Source organism: Lepidochelys kempii, chromosome 9 (assembly GCF_965140265.1).
Source record: "Lepidochelys kempii isolate rLepKem1 chromosome 9, rLepKem1.hap2, whole genome shotgun sequence".
Lineage (NCBI taxonomy): Eukaryota > Metazoa > Chordata > Testudines > Cheloniidae > Lepidochelys > Lepidochelys kempii.
Genome location: NC_133264.1, coordinates 67,160,878 through 67,179,269, shown reverse-complemented (window position 1 = coordinate 67,179,269; position 18,392 = coordinate 67,160,878). Strand labels below are relative to the sequence as shown.

Genomic DNA, 18,392 nt, shown 5'->3' with positions numbered 1-18,392 from the left:
ATTAATCTCATACAGAGCAGCTAATTAAAATTTGTATTATCCATCCATTTTCTACTTTTTTCCTATGTTCTATATCAGAACGGGATTTCATTAATCCACATATTGCAATAAAATTCTTAAATAATTAGAGCTACATTTAAATCACTGTTCACAGATAGGTTTTACAGTACAATACAAATTTTCAGAAGAGCTTTCACTGATTTGACATGTTGATCCTTAAAGTGACTGAAGTTGAGAAGCTGGAATAATTGGGGGGAAAGGGAGAAGACTTCTTAAATCATTTAAATTTTTAAATCCAGTTTTCCCCTATGCATAGCCCCAAAGAACTTGTTGATAGCTGCAGATAAGTATCTTATCAGATAGATGGAAAACTGCTTGGCTGAGTCATTGAAAGTTTTTCAATACCGGGAGCCTCCATAATCCCTGTTAGCATCTCCAATGTTAGTGTTCTATTCAAAATGGATTTACAATGGAGCAGAAGTTGCTGGTTTACTCTAAAAACAAGTGTTCAATGTGGAATTTGTTCTTACTCTGAATTTTCTAACTAGTGTGTTGTTTTTTCTTCCCCTGAACATTTTATTATTAGGAAGTTGTTGAAATTGGGCTCTGGATGAAAATTTGGCCATGATACCCCTGCTTCACATCAGTGACTGAAACATGGTTTTTGAAGGCTATTTATATAAAAATCAGAGGTGCATTCTGAAAGATAACATGCAGTCGATAGGGTTTTATATTTACTTAGGGTCCTGTTTTGCAACTATTAATATTATAGCTGAAAGTCTCTGTCGCACACCCAAAGCTGATTGATGAGCTTGTACATGAAATCTTATGCAATACAGAACCTTCTCCAGTAGGAGCTACATTTTTTTTCTCCTTTTTTAGTTCTGGTACTGAGAACTTAAATTGGAGTTGCACATAGCTGCTTACAGAAGAAGTCATAAACAGTTTCACTTGTAATCCTCCCTTTCATTCAAACCCCATCCTCACTTATGGTAATTAAAAAACAAAAACAAAAAAACACATAGAATCATAGAATATCAGGGTTGGAAAGACCTCAGGAGGTCATCTAGTCCACCCCCTGCTCAAAGCAGGACCAATCCCTAACTAAGTCACGTTTGTGGTGTTGCAGTTAGGTTTGGCACATGTAAGAAACCAGACAAAAAAGCAGGGAAATAATCATTCAAATCAAGTCATGTGACATCACATACCTTCTTTAGCATGAGCACAAACTTCACCATAACCGCAGCTACCATACCCCACAGACCAGAGCTTAAACTCTAGAGATCTCAGTCATCCAAAACCGCTTTTAGCCATCTCTTTACCACCCAAAAAAATCTCCTAATGTAGCCAAGTATGACACCAATTGTCCATAAGTAATAGGGTTGGAAGGGAAAATAATCATAGGTGCATGCATAACTGATTAGATTGCAGGGGAGATTGGGCTGTGGTATATGGTCTTTGGTGCATGTGGTGATAATTTGTGTATTTGTGGGTGGAGGAATAGAGGCATGTGCTATTGAGTGGCTTAAATTTTCATTTAGTTACCTTGCTTTTGACTCGTGTGTGTGTGTATATATATATATATATATATATATATTTTAAAACAGATTAAAATTGTTAATGTAGTAAAGTCAAGCACGTGTGTTGGGTAATGCATGTGCTGCCTTTCTTTGGCATTAAGATAGTCTGACATATCTGCCCTGTTCCATCAGCAGGATGGAACTTGCTCAAGCAATAAATCAGAGTTGTATAGTGAAGGCAACTCTCTTCTGTAAAATCAGTTGCATTTGTTGCAGATATATTTAGGGAATGAGGCAGGGAACTACAGGAAGAGGCAGGCCCAAGAACTATGAAGAGGCATGAAGGCAGGGATTTGAGTAGTTGGAGATGGTTCGACTTTTGCGTGTCTAGGTCACAAATAAGTTAATATGCCAACTTTTGAAGCTGTAATGCTGGTAAAAAGACAAATCTTCTCTTCATTACATAAAAAGAAAAGGAGTACTTGTGGCACCTTAGAGACGAACCAGTTTATTTGAGCATAAGCTTTCGTGAGCTACAGCTCACTTCATCGAAAGCTTATGCTCAGATAAATTGGTTCGTCTCTAAGGTGCCCCAAGTACTCCTTTTCTTTTTGCGAATATAGACTAACACGGCTGTTACTCTGAAACCTGTCTTTATTACATATTTATCTACTTAATTGATTAACTTAACACTTTAGGAGCTTTTTGTAACGGTTACTTGAAACCTGTGCTTGAAAATCTCAGCAAATGACCAGCAGCTGAAATGAATGTGAAAACTGTGTTTCTGCATGCAGTTCCCATAAAATTGGATAGATAAGCCAAGGAGTAAACTGATAAATTTCACGCTTCCCCAAATTTATTTCTTCCAATACTACCTCAATTTCCATGGAGGATGGGGACTAGAGCCCGTGAGCTAAAACTCATCAGAGCTTCCAGTTGCAGTTTGCATGGAGACAACCAAATTTCAGTTCTTACTACTACTTATGTAATAATACCAAAGCTATTAGTAACTCCTGTAACCCAAGCTTCTTGATATCTGATCACTAGACAATCGTAAAGCTTCAACTCTGCTGAACTTCATATGAAATCAAGAATGTACGGAAACTGATATGCATCTTCAGTGGCGGATTTGGGGTTAATGGGGACCTGTGCTCAGCTTCATTTTTGGGGCCCCAAGAAAGAGAACATTCGCTCTTATCTCCCCCATCCCTGTTTTTCATTCTTTTTTCCTTCATCCTCGTCCTATATTACAATTAATAGGAAGTAAATGAAAATAAAGTGAGGTACCTTAATTGTTTTTGTAGTCTAACTTTTTTTTCACAGACCTCTTGAAAGTTGCTAAGGGTGGAGGCAGACCATTTATATGATCTTTCCAAATATTGTTTGTACTGTTAGCTAACTATTGTAAAGTGCTTTGGATAAGAGCACTTTACTTTTTTTTTTAATTATTATATAAAAAAACATTGGGGTGCAGGGTCTGGGCAGGACTTAGGATGTGGGAGGGGGCTCAGGGTTGGGGTGTGGGGTCTGGGAGGAGGTTAGGGTGCAGGAGTGGGCTGGGTGTGGGGTCTGGCCAGGAGTTAGGGTGTGGGAGGGGGCTCAAGGTTGGAGTGTGGGGGCTGGGTGTTTGGGGTGCGGAGTCTGGCCAGGAGTTAGGGTGTGGGAGGGGGTTCCGAGCTGGGGCAGAGCGTTGGGGTGTGGAGTGCTTACCTGGGGAAGCTTCTGTTTGATGCGAGGGGTGCAGGTGGGGATGGGGGAGCACAGGAGCTTCCGTTTGGTGCTTAGGGCAGGGGTGGGGATGGGGGGGTGCAGGAGTAGGGCAAGGGTGTGTGTGGGGGGGGCTGGGTGTGGGGAGGTGCAGGAGTCAGGGCTGGGGTTGTGGCAGGGAGCAGGAGTGAGGGCAGGGGGCTGGGCCGGGTGTGTGTGGCCAGCTCACTGCCCTGAGCCGCTCAGGGTGTTGGCTGCCTGGCCCGGGGGCCCTGTGCCAGGGCACTGTGTGTTTCATTGTAAATCCGCCTCTGTGCATCTCCCCACATTTGTAGAAAAAGTCCCCACAATTCTTTCCCAGAAATAATGTCTTGAGACAATTGTGTTCATTCCTTCCTTCCTTCGCCCAGCTTCATTGTGTTACTATAACAGATAATGAAGTGCAGGATGGGTGCAGAAAGCTGTAGAGTTATGAAATATTGATGGGATATCCCTCAGATACCAAACTATGTACGAAGGTTAATCTGCCTGGGAGTTGTTTCCTTTCCTTAAATAGGATGTCAGGTGGATTTTCCCATATTTACATATGATGTGTGGAAATCTGTACATTAAAATCTACCTCTTATTTGTATGTTTCATAATGTTAAATATTTTTTTAAATAGTCAATCCTTGTATAATTTGAGTAAATCTTTTTTCTCAATTTTGTTTACTTTTAAAAAATGAGTTACTTTCAAATCCATGGATAAAATCTTAAAATAATGTACACTATTTTCTTCAAACATCATGTCACAGATTAATTTTAGCTCTTAGGGAATTTTATTTAAGCCTTAATATATCATGTGCTATACGTCACTATTAGCTGCTACTTGGGTGATAAGTTTTTTAAATTTCTTCTCTGGAGGATGGAAGAAAATTTTTTATGTGCACTGGCCTTCTTGCTAGCCATACAAGGAATGTTACTGTATACAGCCTTGTTTCCACTTGTAAGTCAGAAGTTTGGATGCAGTACTCTTGCCAGATAGAAAGAATGACCATTCTAGATGTGAAATTTCACATCTGTATTTGCTTAAATATATTCGACTAATTAATGTAATTTGGATTCTGGCTATGTTCAAATTTCATCTGTTTTTTTTCTTTTACAGGGAGGATTGAAAAATAGCAAGCATGAGTGCACACTGTCTTCACAAGAATATGTCCATGAATTACGATCTGGTATCACAGAAGAAAAACTTCTTAACTGCCTAGAATCTCTCAGAGTGTCTCTAACCAGCAATCCAGTCAGGTAGGAGATATGTTTTACTTTATAATAACAGAGATATGTAATGGTGTTAATTGTATATAATAAATTGCTCTACCATATGTAGGACCCCTGTGTGAAACATGTTATAAAATCAGTTAATTTCTTGGATTTCAGTACCAAGATTGAAGTCTAAAAGTACTGTGAAAAGATAAATGATCATAATGGTTAAGTGTGTAAGCCTTCTTTTGAAAGGCATAGGCTTTAGGTTAAGCACTGTTAAGAGGGAAGTGTCTAAAAGCAGAGCAGTAATCTTTATAGTTTCAGACTCTGCTAAACAATGTTTCTTAATGGAAGCTTTAGAAACCAGAAGATTTGCTGCTACTGTTTAAAAAGCACATAGCTTTTCAAATTGCTGAAACGATTGTTTTGGTTGAAGGAAGGGAAATCGTTTGACATCAGAGGTGACTGGTAAATCAAGTTGTTTACCTCTGGTGCCAAAGGAGACACTGGTGCAAGCAATGAAACCTGCTGACTAGTAAGCTATGAATGGTTTTATGTATATTACCATATGGCATATTTGCTAATAGATGTGCCCCAGTGGCTTCAGTATGTCTCCTCCTCTGTGCACAGCTTTAGAGTGAGAATGCACAAAGGATTGACATCTGGGCTGACTTTGAATTTGTGTCCATGTTTATGTGAGGAATATTGGCTGACTTTCCATACCCCTAGTGAGGCTGATAACCCGCTGAGTCCCTGAAGCTGTAACATTTGTCCTGGCTGTTCATAATCTTTTTATACCGTCACTAAACATCCCTGAAGGAAGGGGGGTATGTGACCAGTGCACACTTTCTAAGATGTACAGTAATGGAGCTCCTTTAGTGCTGATGGTGGAATGTCCTGAAGTGAAAGGAGGTGAGGGGCCATTTGCTTCATCCCATATGCACTTCAATATCACAGCCATTCTTTCACAACAAAACTTAATTAGCCCTGGCTCAACACAGCTTTTACTTACCATATTTGGAAAAAAAAAATCTCACGTGAAATATGCTGTACATCCACAACAGCTTGTTTTCAAAGCATCATAAATTGATCAAGTAATCAAAGTTTGCCTGAAAGCTCAAACGTGTCTTCCTAGTGCAGGAGTATTCCCTCACATATTTAAGCTTTATGCCGACAGCAATTTTCGTATTCGTTCTACTAGTCAAAACAAATAAACTACAATGCTCATATTTCAAAGTGTGGCAAGTGGTGTTTGTCGGTTTATTTATTTGTTTATTTATTTTAAGCTTTTCAGATATGTTGTATAAAAGTCTTGAGTGGTATTTTAGGTAATGAATCATTTTGTAATCTTCAATGAAAAAACAAAGTGTAGACTGGAAATTTTTTTTTTATGGTACTTTCCTGGCAGACCAAATCTATCTTTTCTTAACTTTTTTGTTTAACTGTAAATCCCTGTTTTAGAGCCTGTAGTTTTGGAATAAGATTATATAGGTATGTGTGATACAGTGTACAAGTCTTTAAACACTTGGGTAGGAGCAACCTAAAAAGAGTTAGACCAAAATATCTTCAGTTTCCTGTGCCAGCTGCTACTGAGTTTGTGGGCCAAGAACGCAAGGGATAAGAATCTTTGAAGTAAACTGGAGCTCACAGGCAACCAGGCATAATGACTATATTTTAGGTTTGGTGCAGCCAGGGGCTACAGGAGTTGGGGAGGCTGCACCATACACAAAAGAAACAGACTGCAGATCAGAGTTAGAAGGAAAAAGTCTGTGTGCGGTTTCTGGTCTCTTTCTGTACAATAGAAATCTGTTTTGGCAATATTTCCCCATACCCTCCTCCCCATGAGTGCTGACCAGGTGTTGGGTGAAGAAGAGCCCACTGTGTCCTCTGTGCACCTCTGTAAACAGATTTATAATCTTCTTCTTCTTCGAGTTGTTGCTCATGTGTATTCCACAATAGGTGTGCACTGGTGCTGGAAGTTTTTCCCCTAATAGTACCTGTAGGGGGGAGCGCCCCCCGCGACCTCCGGAGTGGCGCCTGCCTGGCGCGATATAAGGGGAGCTGTGCGCTTCCCCCACCCTCAGTTCCTTCTTGCCGCCAGTGAAGGTGCGTCAGAATTGCTCTGCTCTAGCTTTGCTGTAGCTCGTCCCCAGAACTGTTAGTTCATTCACCATTAGTACGTCTAGTTAGTTAGCTGTTTAGTTAGTTTAGTCAGTGAGCCCAGGCTGGGGCATGCCCCCCGCCCCAGGGTTTAAGTCGTGCGGCTCTTGTAGGCATTTTATGCCAAGAAGTGACCTGTATGCAGACTGTTTGCACTGCTTGGGAGAAACCCATATCAGTGAAAGGTGCAAGATTTGCAAGTCGTTTAAGCCTCGGACCAAAAGAGAAAGGAACATTAGACTTTGGGCCATCCTGGTGAAGTCAGCACTGACGCCGACTACTACATGCTGCTCCGAATCGGTACCGGGCACCGCAACGTCAGTACGTGGCAACCCTCTGGTGTCATCAACCAGTCGGCACCGCTCCCCACCCACAGGGCATGCCAAGAGGGCCAGGAAGCCTCCTTCTTTGCAGCGGCACCGAGGGAGGTCTGGGACAGAGGCTAGGCCCGTGTCGGGCAGTCCTTGATCCCCACCGGGCCGCAGGCCTCCGATTCAGGTTGAGCGGAGTAGTCTGGCCCTTTCGGAGCAGGCCTCTCTGGATGTCCAGATGCCGTCCACATCTGAAGCCCTCCAGGTGGCCCAGAACATTATGTCCATGCCGGTGCCTGTAGCGCTGCCAGTGTTGGCCCCGCACTCCAGAGGCAAGCTGCTGTTGGGATCTCCGCAGTCGCCTTCGGCCTGGTACCGGTCTCTGTCAAGGGAACGTTCGTGATGCCGATCAATGCCCAGCGACTGCTCAGAGCAGAGTCCAGGTGGATCGCCCTCGACGCCAACCAGAGTGTCTGGCTGGGTTCCGTCTAGCCGGGATTCGCGGCACCGCTCGTCCTCAAGGAATGAATATTGGTGGGACTGTGGCGGGCTTCGCCATTGGTGCTCATCTCTGAGAGAGTACTGCAATCCATCATGGCACGGTCGTCTATGCCGTTCCCTCTCAGACTCCCACTCCAAGTCTCCGCCAAGACATAGCAGCTCTGGGCGTCGATTGCCAGCGTTTCGCTATCGCGGGTCCACCCGCTGAGGCCATTCTGGAACAGCTGTTACTACCGGTTCTACATGCTGAGATTGTGGTCCCGTGGCTGTTGTAGATCCCGGCACCGCCTCTCCTCCCAGTCCAGAGACAGCAGCAGATCTTACGCCAGCCTGGTCTCCATTCATAGCCATCCTTTGTTGGGCCAGGCCAGCCAATCCGAACAGCTGGCCCTGCCGGTGCCACAGCAGGTGCAGTGGCACCAAGTTTTGTGGCTGACCCAGTGGGCACCATGGCCTCTGTTGCAGCCCCTGGTGGGAGCTAGCTCAGTGGCCTGAGCTTCGGAGGCACAGTCGGCCTCCCTCTCCAGACTCCCAAGAAAGGAGGTGGTGGGACGTGTGTCCTCAGCACCATGCCCAGAGTCTGACCAGGTGGTGGACACTCCAGTGCTGGCCGACACCCAGAGCACCGCACCGGCCTCTTTGCCCTGCCTGGAGGAGGTGACTTGTGGTCCTACCCCCCTCTGTCCCACAGGCAGACTTCAGGGCCTACCAAGAACTTTTAAAGAGGGTGGCAGCAAGCCCCCACCTCCAGGCAGACGAGATGGAGGAGCCCTCAGAATCCTTGTTTAATGTGTTGTCCCCATCGGCACCGGGTAGGGTGGCCTTGCCTCTCCATTAAGGGGTTGCTAAGATATCATATGTCCCATGGCAAACACTGGCCTCGTTGGCCCCCATCTCTAAAAAGGCAGAACGCAAGTACTATGTACCCGCTAAGGGGCATGAGTACTTGTATACCCACCCGGCGCACAACTCCCTGGTGGTCAAGTCGGTCAACCACAGGGAATGGCAGGGTCAGCCAGCCCCGACCCCAAAGAACAAAAACTCGTGGAGACTGGACTCTTTCGGAAGGGAAGTTTATTGATCTTCAAGCTTCCAGTTGCGAGTGGCAAACCATCAGGCTCTCCTGGACCGGTACAAATTCAATCTGTGGGGCTACCTACCCAAGTTTGAGGACTCCCTCCAGGAATGCGATAGGAAGGAGTTCAAAGTGCTAGTGGAGGAAGGGGCAGCGGCCACTTGGGCGTCCCTGCAGGCAGCCTCAGATGTTGCGGACACGGCCGCACGATCAATGGCCTCCGGTGTTCATGAGACGGGCGTCATGGCTCCTGCTCTCTGGACTGTCCAGCGAGTCACAGTCTTCCATGCAGGATCTCCCATTTGATGGGAAAGCTCTGTTTGCAGAGGAAACAGATACAAGTTTGCATGGCATGAAAGACTCCCGCACGACCATCCAGACTCTGGGCCTCTATGTCTCGGCTCTGGCAAAACCTAAGTTCAAGCCGCAGCAGACTCCCACCCAGGCCGCCCTCCCGAAGTATGAGGCCACTGATAAGAAGCAGTGGGCCTATAAGAGATGTTTTCAGAGGCAGTCTTGGCCTGCCCCGCAGCCTGGGTCCTCCAAGGGCAAGCAAGTGGGGAAAAGGCGTTTTTGATGTGACGCTCGGGGGCACTCCACCAGTCCTCATCAGGGATCCACCCCCAATAAAGCTTCCTTTCTCCAACCGGTTGTGTGCTTTCCTCCTGGAATGGTTGTGGCTAACCTCGGACCGATGAGTCCTCAACACCATCTTCTGGGGTTACACCCTCCAGTTTATTTTCTCCCCGTCCCCCTTGGTGGACCCCTCGCACGAAGGAGTGGCTTGTAGGTCTAGGAGCAATAGAGGCGGTGCAGAGCACGCAGCACCCCTTATACCGCGCCAGGCACGCGCCACTCCAGGGGTCGTGGGGAGCGATCCCCCCTAGGGGTACTGCTAGGGGAAAAACTTCCTGCACCAGTGCAGGTGGCGAGCACGCACACCTATTGTGGAATAGACGTGAGCAACACATCTTGAGGAACACCAGTTACGGAAAAGTTAACTGTCTCTTCTGGTACTGTGAAAAGTGCCTCTACAATATGCTTCACTTCCTATGATCAGGTACAGTATAATATATAGGCTGAAAAAATATGAATAAGATGTAAACTGTATACACATGTTCCTATGTTACTTGAATCAGTACCTTTAAAAGCCATTTTAAATAAGGGGCTTTCAGTAAGTTCTCACCTGAAAAAACCTTTGATTTACTTCCTTTAACTGCGTTAGAGGTCAGAACCAAGATCTAAAAGTGTCATGGCGACATTCATTTTTGAAATGTCACTGAAGAGCCAAAAGATTTTTCGTGGGTTTTTTTGATAGCGTAAAACTTTTTTGTCATACTATTGCTCCTTCTGCTTGACTTTTTTTCTGCCTTTGGTCTGTAAATCTTGTCCCTGGGGGTTTAAAATTCCCTGTTCTTCTAGTTAAGTTCTACCAGAGGTGATGGTGGTGGTAGCATATTCTACATAACTCTGAAAACATATAACTTTCCGAGTTCCAGGAAAAAGTGTGCATCAAGTTGCAAACTGCAAAGTCTTGCAATAAAGTCAGATAAACTGTGGAGATCAGGAGGAGATGAAATCCTACTGGAAATAACAGGAAAACCTTTATTGATTGAGTTGAACTCATTGAATTCAGCAGTGATGGACATATCTGTAGTGATTACATCTAGTTCATGAAATGAGGCTAACCAAGCAGACTTCTTGAAGTCAATAAGTAATTCTTATATTAAAACTGGGTTTTCTTCAGGGGCTTCTCCTTATAGCATATATTTGGGCAGATCAGTGCCAGCACTCATGCCAGTAATCATAGGCACAAGAACATAAATCACCCAGCATCTCTTGCAGGGCGCATGTTGAAGGGCCTGGGAGAGCAGGATAAATCTTTATTCTTGTATAATTCTGCTGATGTCTCTCTGTGTGTTGCAGTTTGGGGAGGAGGTTGAGAGTGGGATAAATGTTCATAGTATGGACTTTCAGTGACGGTGGGCAACTAAGAAATGTGACAGGTGACTTCACATAATGTTTTTGTTAAATACACAGAGTCACCTGAGCATGAGACAGTGCTGAGCAGCCACCTTCTCAAATGATTTAAAAAAAAAAAAAAAGATTTTTGTTTGGCATAAAGTATGATTTCCCTTTCCCAGCCTTACATTGGTGGTGTCTGTAGGTTGATACTCAGCCTTGTTGTCAGTAAATAAATAATTTGGCATAAGGGTGGAGCTGTACTCTGTTGTTGAAAATATGTGGTTAATCCCCATCTGATGTTTGAGTTATGTCACAATTTAAGGGCTATATCATACCTTGAAGGTGTGTCCCAGTTAAGGTTAGCGTGGAGGCACACAAACTCGAGGAAGCATTGTGTCTCAGAAGGGTCCATTCCCCTAAGGAGGCCAGGATGTACAGCAGACCGCTGCTTTTGAACCACCCTTGAAGAAGATGAAGTATTCATTTCCTTCTGCAACTGGGTGCCTTGCCATAATTTCTCTGTTACTATTGAAAAGCTAGTGCTGATGGTAGCATTAGCCTTGGAATAGTTGAATTTTGATTTCAAGGCTGAATTTATCACATTGCCTTCAAGGAGTTCCTTGCCCAACTCCTGTGTTGGAGGGCACTGTCTTGCCATAATATTTTAATTCTGGGAGGCTGATTTACCTATTCAGTTCTGCTACTGAGGAAGTAAAATCAAACAAAAAGAAATGAAAAACAAAACTTTTGTATTAGATTGGACATTTTGAGTCTGAAAGTAGCTTTCTTTGAACGTAATAAAAGATGTTCCATGAAAACTGGTCAGCAAAACTCGGAGAAATTCAGAGGCATGTCTGTGTACAGTTCGTGCTCTACTTGTACATTCCCACTTCATACTCTTTCTTTTTCACTTTTAATTTTCTCTGTAGTGTGTGTTCAAAGGATAATTAATGAAATGTTGAAGCTCATCCTCTAATCCCGGAGTCCGCGCGGAAGTGGGGGGTTCGGGAAGGGACAGAACAATTGCCTGGATGAAGAGGCAAATACTTACCTAAAGGTTTTGCTATAGGGATTATTTAGGAGAATTTTAGCACCATTTCTCATTACTTGAGTGAAGTCAATGTCGGTCTCAACAGGTATCTCTTGAGTTGTATTGTTAAATTGGAATGCGTTCTCTGCCATTGGAATGCATTCTCTGTCATGATAGAATTTGTCTTATGGTGAAATACACCCCTCCTGCATACACCTGGGCTCTAGCAGCCCATTCTGTTTCACATGCCTTACATGGCTGCTAGGATAACTGCAACCTATGTCCCAGCTCCCGCTTGCTACCCAGATTTCTTCTTCTAGTGGAATTGAGCATGGAGGAGGTCCATTCTCAGACCTGCTCTACATCTGGTTTTTGTACTAGTATAACTGTTTTGGGTGGGAATACAATTTTTTTGGTAAACTGAAATCGTTAAAAGCAGTACTACCCCTAGTCTGAATGCAGTTACACCAGCATAAGCCTTCTTACATAAGTATAACTGCATCCACACTAGGGGGTTGCAGTGTTTTAACTATATTGGGTATAATTCAATCAGTACAACTTATTTGTGTAGACATGGCCATATAGTTTACTGATTACAGTGTCCTCTACTCTTTATGGCAGTCAGAAGTAGAAAAGGTCACTTCTGCAAGGTTGCGTATATACTAGACATACTGGGGAGATTCAGAGAATTATGCTAATGTAGTGATTTAAAAACATTAGTTCAGTGAAGGGTGGGTGGCAATAACTCATATTCAGCACTTTTATTGGCAGAGTTTAGAATTTATGGATTTTGTGGGAAATAACTCTAGCAGAATTGGTTTTCAAATTGTTAATTATCCTCTGTCTGCTTATTAACTCATAGAATAATGAGGAAGCAGTAATACCATTGTAACTAATTTGGGCAGGGACTTCTTTTCTGTTGGCTTTCGTGTGAAGCTGCTGAAGGCAAACTTCTGGGTGCCAAAACATATAATTTCAAGTATACTTTTTAACATGTTAGTGTAGATGACTGCATTAATGGGGAAGTAAACAATTTACTGACTCCACTACATGCACAAAAGGATGAACAAGAACCTAAGTTAATTCACAATGTTTTGTTTATGGAAGTATCAGTTATTCATGATATAAGCCTTTATTAAGCTATCTGTGAATTTCATGCATATATAGTAGCCTAGCATTTCCAAACAGCTCATATAAAAATATTGTTTCCCAAGTTTGCGTATCTTTTGCATACAGCCTACTTCAATACTTGTCCTGGAGCTCCGTTCATAATTTCTTTCATTGAGGAAATAATTAATAATTTTATCCAAATAAGTAGATGATAGTTGACTAGCACTTGAGAAAATAGGTTAACGACATCTAGTTTATTGTATGCTAAATATTCTCTGTAAATGTGACATCCTTGCGATGACAAAAAACCCAAAACATTTAATAAGATGAAAACTTAAAATATAAAAGTTGTGATTTTGTTGTGCATTTAGTAATTTTCTCTTCCTTGTCGTCATTTTATACTAATAAAATGGAAATAGTGTTGGAAATAAATATAATTTGCTTGGTTGCTCATGTGTTATGAAATGACCGTCAAATAAACATGCAGCATTTTTATATTTAAGGCCATTACGTACCACGTTGCATAACCTGATCATAAGGAAATGAAATTGACTCTTACAAAAAGCCCAGTGATGACAAACTGAATATCGTGGTGAAGCTGGTATATTGTACAAGTTTGATATAATTTGACACACTAATAATGGAACAAAAATATAAAGAAATGTATTCATTTAGAATACCTTCTGGCCATTTTTAAATGTATGACTGTGATTTGTGTCTGTGGAGAAAGTATTGTATTAAGGATAGACCTAAAACATTACCACAGGAGATGTACTAAAATATATTTTTATTTAGCTGCTTTGGGTGAAGTGTAGCTATTAAAGTTAGCCTTGACTGATAATTCACAGCAAGTTCAGAAGACAATTCTTGACACTTTGTACCTTCTAATCTTTGCTAGTTGTTGATAGAATCAGTATATAATCATACTGCTATCAATACTCATTCTCATCACTATGACTTGGAGATCCATAACTTCTGCCAAGCTCATGTACAGGTGAAAATCTGTCATTTACATCATTGGCTGCCTGACTCCAACAAAGGAGGAATAACTTGTAGAAGAAAGTAACCTTGAATAATATTGATATAGGTTAACTAGGCTGTAGGACAGAATTTGGGCCTTGTTTGTTCCTGTGCAACCTCCTAGATCTAAGGCCACACCTATAAGAGACTATTTTACTGTAGCATTTGTGCCAGCATACAGCTAATGACATTGCTGTAGCATGTGCACATTTGGCTTTTTTTTTTTCTCCTGGTGCATCATGTCTTCTCAGTGAGAGGCTTTATTAGCAAAAGACAACTGGCACTGTGGGTAGGCATTCCAATATCTCCTGTGCTATCTTGTGTGCTGCTTTGTCGGTCATTTTTGCAGGCGTTGTGGAATACCAGCATTCCTCTCATGGAATTGTGGGAGCTTGGAGTCAGATTTTCACTATTCCCTTTGTTCCATCCCATAATCTGCTTTTCCTCGCACTGCTTTTCAATCTCTCCACTATCTTGCTGTCAGGAGCAGGGATGCCTAACAGATCAGTGGAGTTCTTGTCTGTTTCAGTGACAGGGCACCTGATAATTCTGTTTGCAGAACTTCAGCTACCACAATGGCCAGTTTGAATTGGAGCAAAACTCCTCTAGGTGGTCTCATTTCTGTGGAAAATGACAAAAATTCTCCTCAGTCAGTGGTGAATTAGCCACTGAGCTAGTGGCCTCGGCCAATGCCCTGACCCACTCTATCTGCCTGCCACTCCTGCTGTGGAGCAGGTTTGAGGTGCAGGTGCTTGACTTGCTGTCCCTACCCTGAGTGGAGCACTGGGCAGGCAAAGTAGGGCAAGCCCCCGCGCCTTGACTACATTTCCCTGGCAGGAGCGCAGGTGGGAGGGGACTGTAGGTGGAAGAGGTGGTGGGGGGGGGCACTTGCTCTGGAGCTCCCACAAAACCCAAATCCACCTCTGTCCTCAGAATGTCTATATTAATTTCTGTGTATTTAATTTGTAATGCCATTTCTTTGGCCAGATAGGTACCTTCTAACTTGGATTTGGGAGCAAGAAATTCAAAGATAGGACAGCTGTGTGACTTTGGGCAAGTTATTTAACCTCTGTGTCTGTTCCCCAGAAAAATGGGAATAATACGCTACATCACAAGAACTTTGTGAGCATTAGATAATGGTTCTGAAGCAGTTGGAAGCTATGAAACCCTATACAACTTGTTGTTACTATTAGTGAAGATAATGGAGTGTAAGTGACATAGTAGGTGTTAAAATGTCGGGAGGTGCTGAGATGCTATGAAGAGGATTCTGATGTGAGTGTCTGCTCAGGTAAAATCTCAGCAGTGGATTCCAAAATTGGGAACCACATTAAACTGACAAAAAAGTAAAAGCACCAATAACTTTTTCAGATGTTTGATTTAGTCACCCCTGAGCCACCACTCATTCTCTGAAACACTTTTTTTTTTTTTTACAAAAAATTCCCTTTATGGACTTTTCACAAGATCTTTCCTAATGGAGGGAAAGAACATTCTATAAAGAAAACGTGTTCGTTTTCTAATCACATTGTATCTATTGCTTAATTGATCACAGTTCAACAATACGGAGGTAATTGTGAAGGCACAAACACTGCATTTGACGTCCCTGTTACAATCCAGCAAGCAAGGACAGACAGATTAGGAAGCAGACACCTTATTACAGCTTGTATAAATGCTCTAGTAATTAGTTGGAGTGGTGAAACAAATGGAGGAGAAAGTAATGATAATTAACAGTAATTTTTTCTTAAAACAAAAAGTAACAATACGCTGTTTATACAGGAAAAGTGTCAAATGCATATGTCATGGATAGTTCAAAAAGCATACAAAGACAGAAACACACCAAGTCTGAAGCCTCCTTTCCATTTAGGATTGGTTTCCTAGGGGAGTTATTCGCCTCTCCCCCCCACGCAAAAAAAGTGTTCTGTTAAAAATGTGTATTCTTTTTAGTCAATTTTATTTATATCCTTGGGTTCTAAAATTTGTATTTGTTGGTTGCAATAGGTTTGGCAAATAAGTTAAATAAAGAAACAAAATATACCTGAGACCTGTTGGACTGATGTTTATTTTCACTTAACTTTTCATGAGAACTCTGAACACGCAGAACTCCTTGGTTTTAGGGTTAGTAAGAAAATTGTATTCCCATGGAATATTTAAAAATAGAAGTTGACTTAAATTTCTAGTTTGCTTAATTGTTTTGTTTGTCTCAACTGCACATTTCCTATATTGGTTTAAGCTTTATCCATTAAATAAGATAATGAAAATATCAAGGTTACAAAGGCATTGCAAACCTACTTGGATTTTGCATTTAAAGTAGCCGTTGTGCAATGTCTATTTGGCTGTCACATTTGTCCCCAGAGGTTTCATTTGTCAAGTGCTTTGGCTTCTATTGAAATGAATTATGCTATCTTAATGAAAAAAAAGTAGTATTAAATTTGCCATATTCTCATAACAGCTCAATACTCACAAAGGTCACCATAAGAATTGTTCCACATTTTAACTTCGTTTAGAATACCAACAACAAATCAGAAGTGGAAGAAGGCAAACCAGCGTGGGGAGGAATAAGCGGATATCTGAAGCAAAGACGGCCTGTTTAAAAAAGCAGAACAGATTTAAATTTTGTTTGGTTTACTGTAGCGTGGTTCAGGTGCTCAGATGCTAATGTGAATTTGGAGTATCTAGAGCTGGTAGATACTGTGTTGATGACTTAATTGGTTGTTACTGATGTTTTTAGTCAGTTTTAGTGAACATGTTTAAAGTTTAGTGTAAACATTTGGCTTTTTCTCAATAGCTGTACGCTGTTAATTTCAAATACATTTAAGAGCAAGAAAATATTAAAAAATTGGAAAAGGGGGAAAAAAAAGAAACCCCAAAAGATTTACATCATTTTTATCCTTAGGGGACAGAGAACACACATTGGGAGAAAACTACATTTATCTTTAAAACAAAACATACAAAAATACAGAAACTGCCTCCAACATTCATGGTGAATAATTCGTGTACTCTTAGCTATGTATTTTTACTTAACTATGATTTTTTTAATCTGTGAAACATTTTGCAATAATTCTTATGAAAAACTATAAAAATGTGTAGTTTTTGCCAGAACATATTGAAAAGTAGTTCCATGACCTCAAATCAGTACTAAAATAGAAAGAAGCCTTGTAATTTTAGTCAGATACAATTGATAGTTGCAGTGCACAGACAGGCTTTTTTTTTTAAATGCTAATATAAATGGAGGCAAAATATAGAAGAGGTTCTTTTAAAGCTGGTATTGTTGCCACTGAACAGTTACCTTCTATGTGGGGGAGGGGGTGGAGAGGAATAAAGAAGAGCAAGTGGAGTCATATTCTTAGCAAGTAGTAGAGGACATCCCTGCTGCATGCCACCCATCCATTTTAAAGCATGCGGCTGGTAAAGAACCTTCTATACCACTTTCTAGCCAGCTGGTTGCGTGAGTATTACAGGGATACTACACCATCATCTGTATGTGTATTCCCCAATAAAACTTCTCCAAACTTCATGGGTGCTGTTAAACTGATCCACTATAGTGGATTTCAGGGAAAATCTTAAACATTATTCTCATCTTTGCTCGCACTGTTTAATCATTGGTGGACGTGTTTCTCCTTTAGTTGAATGTCCTGACATTGACCATTTGATAGGTTACTACTTCAACAGTTCTATTATTTTTTCTGTACATCCTTCTTGAGAGAGACTCACTTTCCATATGAAAGGACATAAAGGACCTTCTCTTTCAATTACATAATCAGAGGATTTGGAAAGCAACTGTAACTGTGATGCTTTTAAAAACTGCTTCAGAGTGTAAGATCCAGTTCAGTTGTGGAAACATCAGCCTGCTGTTAAGTTAGTTTTGCTTGGACTTGGGAAGGATGTCACAATGTGTACTTAGTGGAGTGAGGACAAGCAATGGGACACAATCATTCCGGAAGCCTGCTAAACAACCAGTGGGGCCCCTGGACGATCGAGATATGAAAGGAGCACTTAAAGACGATAAAGTCATCGCAGAAAAACTAAATGAATTCTTTGCTTCAGTCTTCATGGCTGAGGATGTTAGACCTGAGCTGTCTTTTGTAGGTAACAAATCTGCGGAATTGTCACAGATTGAAGTGTCACTAGAGGAGGTTTTGGAATTAATTGAGAAACTTAACAGTAACAAGTCAGCGGGACCAGATGGCATTCACCCAAGAGTTCTGAAAGAACTCCTGTGTGAAATTGCGGAACTATTAACTATGGTTTGTATCCTGTCCTTTAAATCAGCTACTGTACCCAATGACTGGAAGATAGCCAATGTAACATGAATATTTAAGAAGGGCTCTAGAGGTGATCCTGGCAATTAGACTGGTAAGTCTAACGTCAGCATCGGGCAAATTAGTTGAAACGTTAGTAAAGAATACAATGATCAGACACACAAAAGAACATAAATTGTTGCGCAAAAGTCAGCATAGTTTCTGTAACGGGAGATCATGTCTTACTAATCTATTAGTGTTCTATGAAGGGGTCAACAAACATATGGACAAGGGGGATCCAGTGGACATAGTGTAAGCCTTTGACAAGGTCTCTCACCAAAGGTTCTTATGTAAATTAAGTTGTCATGGGGTAAGAGGGATGATCCTTTCATGGATTGAGAACTGGTTAAAAGACAGGGAACAAAGGGTAGGAATATATGGTAAATTTTCAGAATGGAGTGGGGTAACTAGTGGTGTTCCCAAGGGTCAGTCCTAAGACCAATCCTATTCAACTTAT

General features: G+C 41.8%; 1 protein-coding gene across 9 annotated transcripts in view; it reads left to right on the top strand.

Annotated features, from left to right (window-relative positions):
• Window positions 1–18,392, top strand: part of DIAPH2 (diaphanous related formin 2) — an 811,118-nt gene that overhangs the window by 101,314 nt on the left and 691,412 nt on the right. For all 9 annotated transcript variants that reach the window (XR_012160923.1, XM_073360856.1, XM_073360855.1 and 6 more), the window contains one exon: window positions 4,371–4,510. Coding sequence is in view for 8 of the 9 variants with exons in the window: in XM_073360856.1 (XP_073216957.1) it covers window positions 4,371–4,510 (140 nt within the window). In the remaining variant the exon portion in view is untranslated. The remainder of the gene's footprint in view (window positions 1–4,370; window positions 4,511–18,392) is intronic.